At 42.5% G+C, this 8540-nt stretch overlaps 1 protein-coding gene across 2 annotated transcripts in view; it reads right to left on the minus strand.

The window, feature by feature from the left end:
• Window positions 1-3945, minus strand: part of Rgsl1 (regulator of G protein signaling like 1) — a 62112-nt gene extending 58167 nt beyond the window's left edge. For both annotated transcript variants that reach the window (XM_028775762.1, XM_028775761.1), the window contains exons 1-2: window positions 3832-3945; window positions 1463-1545 (exon numbers count right to left, since the gene is read on the minus strand). In XM_028775762.1, coding sequence (XP_028631595.1) covers window positions 1463-1545; window positions 3832-3931 — 183 coding nt within the window. In that variant the 5' untranslated portion in view covers window positions 3932-3945. The remainder of the gene's footprint in view (window positions 1-1462; window positions 1546-3831) is intronic.
• Between the last annotated feature and the right edge of the window lie 4595 nt (window positions 3946-8540).

Consider the following 8540-nt stretch of genomic DNA (forward strand, 5'->3'; position numbering starts at 1 on the left):
CTGGGCAGAGATATATGAAAGAATTTGAAGGAAGGAAAGGGAGAAATTTTGTAATTAAAATACAATCTCAAAAAAAAAATAAAGATGATATTCTCCATAGACTCAGGTCTTTGAATACTTGATCTCCAGTTGGTGACATTGTTTGGGTAGGTTTTGATGGGGTGGCCTTGTTGAAGAAGTATGTCATTGGATGTAGGCTTTGAGGTTTCAAAGCTACCTCTCTCCCTTGTACTCATCCCTCTCTCTTCCTCTCTCTTCCTCTCTCTTCCTCTCTCTTCCTCTCTCTCTCTCTCTCTCTCTCTCTCTCTCTCTCTCTCTCTCTCTCTCATTTTCCCCCCTTCTCTCTCTCATTTGTGGTTCAAGATGTGAGTCCTTAGCCATCATGCCTGCCCCCTGTTCTGCTGCCTCCACTCCACCATCATGAACTCGTATCCCTTTGGAACCATAAGCCAAAATAAACCTTTTCTTTCTTAAGTTGCCTTGGTCATGGTGTTTTGTCATAGCAATAGAAAAGCAACTCGCCCAGAAAGCAGAGGAAGCCTTCATGCATATAGCAAGGTTATTCTGCAGCCATAGGGAAAGAGAGGCTCCCCCATTTTACAATTTAAAGTGGTATTTTCCACTTTAAGAGCTTGCCCTGAACAAGAACATCAAGATGATTTAACTCCAAGATTTACTTTTCTTTTGGATATACTTGTGTAGACCTGGGAGCCATTTGCTTATGTGTAAACGTGACAGTAGAATGCATTTGCTAATGCATTGCAATACTTAGCTTCTCATGGACTTAGGAGAGAGAAAATGAAGGTCTAAACCCATTTCTAGTTAGAAATAGCGTTTATACCTACCTGAACCCCTGGCTGGAAAACTTTTTTTTTATCCCACTATTTCTAGAACATTACTGTGAACTACGTAAATGGTATTAGTGAATTGGATAATTAACGTGTCTTAAAATAGTTCTGGAGGCCCAAGACAGTGTCTGAGACACAGTATGGTTCTAGAAACGAAATGAAGGTTTTGTGTTTATGATTTGATTGGGAAGTTCCTGGAGACTTGAGAGTTGGTTCTTGTTCCTGTTTATTTGCTAAAATCAAATTTCAGGGCAGTCAAGGTGGCTCAATAGGTAAAGTTGCCATCCATCCACCTCATGACCTGAATTTGGTCCTTAGGTGTCATAGAGTGGATGGAAAGAACTGACTCTTACAAGTTTTATTTTGACCTCCACATATGCACTATGCCCCGCCCACATACTCACTATGCTCCTCCCACATACGTACTATGTCCCTCCCACATACTCACTATGCTCCTCCCACATGCGCATTATGCCCCTCCTACACGCAAAATAAATGTAATGAAGAAATCTAAAGACAGAAAACATTCTCCATTTGAAAAGGAAACTAACAAAGCTAAACAGACACTTGGGCATGCTAATGGGACATTTGGATTCAGGGCTGAGAATGCTTACCGGGAGAGAAAGAAATGTGTTGAAAAAATCAGCAAATGTTTCATCCTCCAAAAGAATTATAAGGTTTGTAGAACAGATGATTTCTGCATATGGAGAAAAGAAAACAAAACGGCCCATCATGGGGTTGTATCTGGTGGAGAAAACGAACCTGATGGACAGACATGACCTGCACAGCGGCCTTCAGATCTGACCCGTGTCCCTCCTCCAGGGTCCTCTCCTCATTGTCTCTTTCTTACATACTCCTGGCTGTGGGGAAACTCACCTCCTTATACAACAGACTAGTCTATATATGAAGAGATAAAAACCAAGAGGGTTTGTTGTGTTGTTTTTGTTTGTTTTGTTTTAATGTTCACTGCCTTTATCTTCTGTTTGTGGGCTGCCCGGTACACTGCTAACAGGATTCATTAAATCTCCTTAGGCCAGACAGGACTCCAGCCTTTCAGAACCCCTCCCCTGCCCCCAGCCTTCTGCTCACCTCCATCTCCCTTGCTGGCCTGTTTTCTACCCATTTCCTCTCTCTTTGGCTGGAGCTGTCCCATTAACCAAAACACCAGAAATGCTTCCTAGGGTGGTGCGTGGGAGAACAGCTGCCTATGTTCCAAGCATGTAACATTAGTGTATCCTGAGTCAGGGTTGTCTGTGGGGTTGTGGGGGTGTGTCTCACATGTCCCGGTTACATCCACTGTCTTAAATCTGTTGCCTTGCAAAAACAAGGGAAGGAATTTATGTGTACTCTCATAGAATTTCACTTGGTTGGTCTGAGCCCAGCATTTCAGCTTTCTTGGATATTGACTTGGACTTGTGAGTCATTTGTTCCTCGGCTCAAGTATGATGATTGTTTTGTTCAAATGAATCACAAGATATGACTGCTAAATACGGGCTGGTGAGATGGCTCAGTGAGTAACGACCCTCACCACCAAGCCTGATCACCTGAGTCAAAGGAAGGAGAGAACTCACTCCTGCAAGTTGCCTTCTGGCCAACACATGTGTGCCGCACACAGAATAAATGAAAGTTGTAAAATAACAAAATACATGTTAGATGCCATAAAGTCTAGTATGAGGCTAGATGATCCCTTTAAGGTTGTTCCAGTTCACTGTCTAAGCTATTGATTGATTGATGGATGGATTGATGATTGATTGACTTTTGAAGCAAGGTTTTGCGATCTAGCTCAGGCTGGCCTAGTGTTTACTACATAGCCTAAATAATAATAATCAGCCAGCAGTGGTGGTGCACGCCTTTAATCCCAGCACTTGGGAGACAGAGGCAGGTGGATTTCTGAGTTCCAGGCCAGCCTGGTCTACAGAGTGAGTTGCAGGACAGCCAGAGATACATAGAGAAAACCTGGCTCAAAAACAAACAAACAAATGAACGAACAAACAAACAACAACAATAATAACAACAATGAAAAAATAAAACTCACAATAATTCTTCTGCCTCAGCTTCTCAAGTGCTCAGATTATAGGTATGAGACACTATTCCAGGATTCCTCTATGCTCTGTAGACGTCAAGGTTTCATTAATAGTAAAGTAATCATTTTATCAACAGCCCAACTGTTTTCTGTCACATCCAAGGTTTTTAATGAAAAAGAGCCAAAGAACAATCTAAATAACCCAGACTAGGCCCTTGTCTCAATATAATTAAGCATCTTATGAGGCAAATTAGTGTCATTGAAGTGCAATTTTGAAAACATAAGGAAACTGAGAGCCTAAGATGTAGCCCAGCTACGACAGTCCTGCCTGTTACTCATGAAGTCCTGGGTTCAATTCCCAGCTTTGCATAAATCAGGCATGATGGTGTATGCCTATAATCCCAACTCCTGGGTAGTGAAGGGAGAAGAAGCAGAAGTTCAAGGCTACCCTAATCTACAAAGCAAGTTTGAGGTCAGCTGAGACTATACAAGATCTTCTTTCAATAAATAAATAAATAAATAAATAAATAAATAAATAAAATGCTACAATTTAGAAACAAAATAGCTAAGCATGGTGGAACATGCCTTTAATCTCAGCACTCGAGAGACAGACACAAGAGGATCTCTAAGCCTGAGATTACCCTGGGCTATAGAGTGAGTTTCAGGACACCTAGAGCTATCTAGAGAAACCCTGTCTTAAAACAAACAAACAAATAAACAAGCACACTGAGTAATGGCCTCTGACATTTCCCCTCATGACTGATACCAGGCAATGTTTGTCTTTGAATAACAGAAATAGAAACCCAATCAAATCTGGCTTGTCTTCTATCTCCAGGCATGATATCAAAGTCACAGGAGCTGTCCCTGAATGGCTTCTCAGCTGCTGTTAAGGAGGAGGATGGGCAGTTAGCTGTATCTGCTCTGTCAAGGCCTTGGGTTCGCTCACTGTCAGAGACTCACCCGCGTTGCTCATGTTGCCATGCTTTTCCTGACATGGATTGGTTAGGAACAGAATGTGAACACACAGTGAGGCCTCTGCAGTGTTCCATCTGGATTCCATTCCATCCGACTCATCTCTGGTGCAGACCTGAATGTGAAGATAAGTCTCTCTTACTCCACCTCTGAGATCCCCTTGAACAAGCCAGACTCATCCTATACTTGGTCCATACTCGTGCACGCATTGGAAACATCTTCCCAAGTCTGTCTAACATCGCCTACGGTCAGCTGAGGAGTCACATCACTGAACTTGGCCTGCACCCTTCATGAAATGTATCTCCTGGCTATCCAGTCCACATAGACCAGTGGTTCTCAGCCTTCCCAATGCTCTGGCCCTTTAGTACAGTTCCTCATGTTGTGGTGACCCCCAGCCATAAGATTATTTTTATTGCTAGTCCATAACTAAATTTTCTACTGTTATGAATCATAATGTAAACATCCTATATGCAGGCTATCTGATATCGACCCTTATGAGAGGATCATTTGACTCCCCAAAAGAGTTTCTCTGTCCTTTAAAATTATTTTTTTCTAACACTGTCTTATTCTGATAGGGATTAGACATTAAGATGAAAGACCATAAGGCCTTTATACATAAATGACTTAACCAAGAATGTCTCTCAAACTCCTGAGAACAGCATTGTTCAGTGTCACACCTAAGAGACATTTCTTTTTTTTTTTTCATTTTTTTTATTGGATATTTTATTTACATTTCATATATTATCCCCTTACCCCATCCCCTACCCACCCGGGAACCCCCCATCCCCTTACCCCTCCTCCTTCTTCTCTGTGGATGTAAATCCTACCTACCCCCCCACTCCCACTTCCCCACCCTCAAAATTCCCACCCCCTGGGGCATCCAGCCTTCATGAGGTCAAGGATCTCATCTTCCACCTGTGCCCAGCAGGGCCCTCCACTCTTACATATTCAGCTGAAGCCCTGGATCCCCCCCTAAGTGCTCCCAGGCTGGTGGTTTAGACCCTGGGAGCTGTGGTTGGTTGGTATTGTTGCTCTCCTCATGGTGCCACAAACCCTTTCAGCTCCTTCAGTCTTCACTCTAACTCCTCCATTGAGAACCCCATGATCAGTTCAATGGCTAGTTGTGAGCATCTGCCTCTGAGTATGTCAGACTCTTGAAGGCCTCTGAGGAGACATCCATATCAGGCCCTTATCGGCATGCACTTCCTGACTTCCACATCAGCATCTACCTTTGGTGACTGCACATGGGATGGATACTCAGGTGGAAAGGTCTTCAAATGGCCCCTCCTTCAGTTTCTGTCCCTCACTTTGTCTCCATATTTGCTCCCTTGAGTATTTTGTTGCTCCTTCTAAGAAGAACTGAATCACCCCCACTTGGTCTTCCTTTTTTATGGGCTTCATGTGGCCTGTGAGTTGCATCTTGGGCATTTCAAGGTTCTGGGCTAATATCCAATAATCAGTGAGTGAATACCATGTGTGTTCTTTTGTGATTGGCTTACCTCACTCAGGATGATAATTTCTAGTTCCATCCATTTACCTAGGAACCTCTCGAATTCATTGTTTTTAATAGCTGAGTAAAGAGTGTTAAGGATCTGGTATTGTTGGGAGTTGGAGGCCAGCCTGGTCTACAGTTCCAGGATAGCTGAGGCTACATAGTAAGATCCTGTCTAAACTCCAGAGGAGGGACATCTGGCTTTTGCATATCCTCAGGGACACAGGAAGACATATACAACTTTAAAAAAAATGAAAATATAAATTACTGTTTCCAGAAATTTGGGGGATTTCCTTGGGATACAGATGTTACCAAGGAAACTGGGATCCCTCTCATAGTTTCATTAGTAAAAGAATTTAAGAACAGACACAGGAGGAAAATCAGTGACATTTTTGTTAGTGTATAAAAGAAAAAAATCACAGCTCAGGCAAGCAAGAAATCTCAGCATCTGCCTGGAGGAGGGGGATAAAGAGGAGGGAAGAAACCACAGCTTTTTGAGTTAGGCATGGAAGTTCAGCAAACAGTTACATAGCAAATGGGAGGTGGCTCCAGAGGGAGAATGAAAAAAGCCAAAGGACCAAAAAAGCGCCCTTGGGCTTTGGCCAGCATCCAAAGGGACGGGAAAGAAGAAGAAAACAAAAACAAAACAAACGCAAACAAAAACTACAACTGTACTGTACACTGGATCTCTGGGAAAGAAAAGTACATTACCTCATTAAAGGGCAGGTTGTTCCTCCTGTGGTTTTAGCACAGCTTAAGGGGAATCGGCCTTCCTGAGGTGTATTCTCTGCTGGGTGACTGAGAAGGGCAGCTTTGTTAACTCTCGTGTTTGCTATAGCTTTGTTAGGACTCTCCCTGGGGCCAGACATAGATAGAACTTGATTCCTTTTGACCAAGAGTCAGTAGCTTTGCTTTAATGGTCTCAAAAGAGCCTAGATCAGGGCTATTGGAATAGTCTCTCTTCTGAAGAGAAAAACTCTAAAAATCATTTATAAGACGGATTGAAATTAGGGATGGATATAATCCATTTTCTCCATGAAGACCTGACCCTAAAAACACCAGAGGGACTGCTGTCTAGGCTGTGGCTCAGTCCTACCACTACAATTAGCCTCTAGGCAGAAATGCTTACTTAAGAGAAAAGATCTCAAGGAATGTGGAACCAGAGCCCTCTTCTGGCAATCTTGGTGTCCAGCAAAGACCTTCCTACAACTATTGCTTTGGGTCCCTGCCCCGCCTGACTGGTTTCTACTCTGTTCTCATTTGTTATTGGCATATTTTTTTCTGGTAATTTTTTTCTTTATAATCATAAAGGTTGGAGTGAGACCCAAGAATCTCTATTATTTACAAGTACCCTGGATAATTATTGTCATCAGGCAGATATAGGAAATACTTGGTTTATAAGTTAAAAAGTTGAGTTTGTATCTCAACTCTGATATTTCCCAGATGTGGTTTGTACCAGGTCCTACATGCAATCATTTCCCAGAATTCTGGGCATCTCCATTACCCCAGTGCACACTTATCCTGGAAATGACAGTAAGTCATAAGTAAGTATTAGGAAGAGAATTCATAACAAATGTTTGAAAAGATGTCAAAAGCCTTTTGCAGAAGGGAAAACTTATTTTTATTTAAAGTCTGAGTCAAGACTGCAAACTGGGTGGCGGGTGGTCTTGATTCTGGCTCTCTTCCAGGATGGTCCATGTTAGCCTTTCGCTTGTTCTTCTATCCATTCAACATATATTTACTAAGCACCCCATCTTATAGGAACTTTCCAACCTGTTTTGGATGCACACTCCCCACCCCCAAAAGAACAGTCACAAATACCTCCCATCTAAGGTAAGCTTCCACAATAACTTTATGGGACCATGCCATTATCCCATGCCACCCAGAAACTCCATACTCAGTCATCACTCAAATACTTGTGTTGGATCGTTTTCATTTCTACACTGCATAGCTGCTTCTTACTCTAATTTTTTGATTTTGTCTTTGGCAGTTAGCTCTACCTTTCCATAGAAATCAGAGACAGTTTTCAACTATTGCATTTTCTCCCAGCATGCCCTGCGACTGTGCCCCTACTGCTAGCACACTACCGTTGAGAAATTGCTACTGATTGTTGTGTCTCTTCTCTAACATGAAATGCTCTAGGTTGTGCCAGTGGTTTCTGGTCTAAGATAGATACCCTTGTCCAAACCCTCACTACGTGATCTAAGAGAGGAAATGAACGATTCCCTCTGACATCCATAGCATGAGGGATTGTTTTTCCCCTTAAAAATTCAAATTATTTTTCATACAAGTTATAAGGGGTTATCAGAGACTAAATGACCAAGAGGTTAACACGCATGTGCATAGGCACACTCACCCCTCTAAGCTCATCAGTTGGATTCTGTGCTTTTTTTTGTGTTCACATACCTATCATGAAACAGATCAACACCACGTTTCTGGATGTTTTCACATTTGCTTACCTGTTTTTCTTGACTTCCTCCTGTTTCTTCCCTTTTTAAAAATAGGTAGGTCAACAATACCAACAGGAAAGCAAGTGTCTTTTCAGCTCACGTGAAGATGGTGCCCTCTTGTGGAAGATGGAAAACATTACACCGTTCTCTTGAAACCTGTAATTTAGTTTTGCTTTCAACATTAATTAAGATTCACCAGTGCTGTGAAGAGATGCATGCAAAAAGAGCCTTGTCAGGACTGGAGCGATGGCTCAATGGTTAAGAACACTTAGTGTTCTTCCGAAGGACCCAAGTTCAGTTCCCAGCACTTTCATCAGGTAGCTCACGACTCCAGGGACTCTGATGCCTCTGGTTTCCTCAGGCACGCGCACGCACACGCGTGCACACACACACACACACACACACAATAAAAAATAACAAAAGATAAAATTTAAAAGAAATAAAGATCGCTGTTATTCAAATAGCAAGCCTACCTATTTATCTCACTACTCTATCAGGTTCCAACTAAAATTCTTTGTGGTTTTGACGTGTATGACTTTACTGTGTTAAGAGACACAGTAAGCTGGGCAGTGGTGACACACGCCTTTAATCCCAGCACTTGGGAGGCAGAGGCAGGGGGATTTCTGAGTTCTAGGCCAGCCTGGTCTACAGAGTGAGTTCCAGGACAGCCAGGGCTACACAGAGAAACTCTGTCTCGAAAAAACCTTAAGAGAGAGAGAGAGAGAGAGAGAGAGAGAGAGAGAGAGAGAGAGAGA

This window comes from Grammomys surdaster, unplaced genomic scaffold (assembly GCF_004785775.1).
Source record: "Grammomys surdaster isolate TR1022 unplaced genomic scaffold, NIH_TR_1.0 259, whole genome shotgun sequence".
Classification (NCBI taxonomy): domain Eukaryota; kingdom Metazoa; phylum Chordata; class Mammalia; order Rodentia; family Muridae; genus Grammomys; species Grammomys surdaster.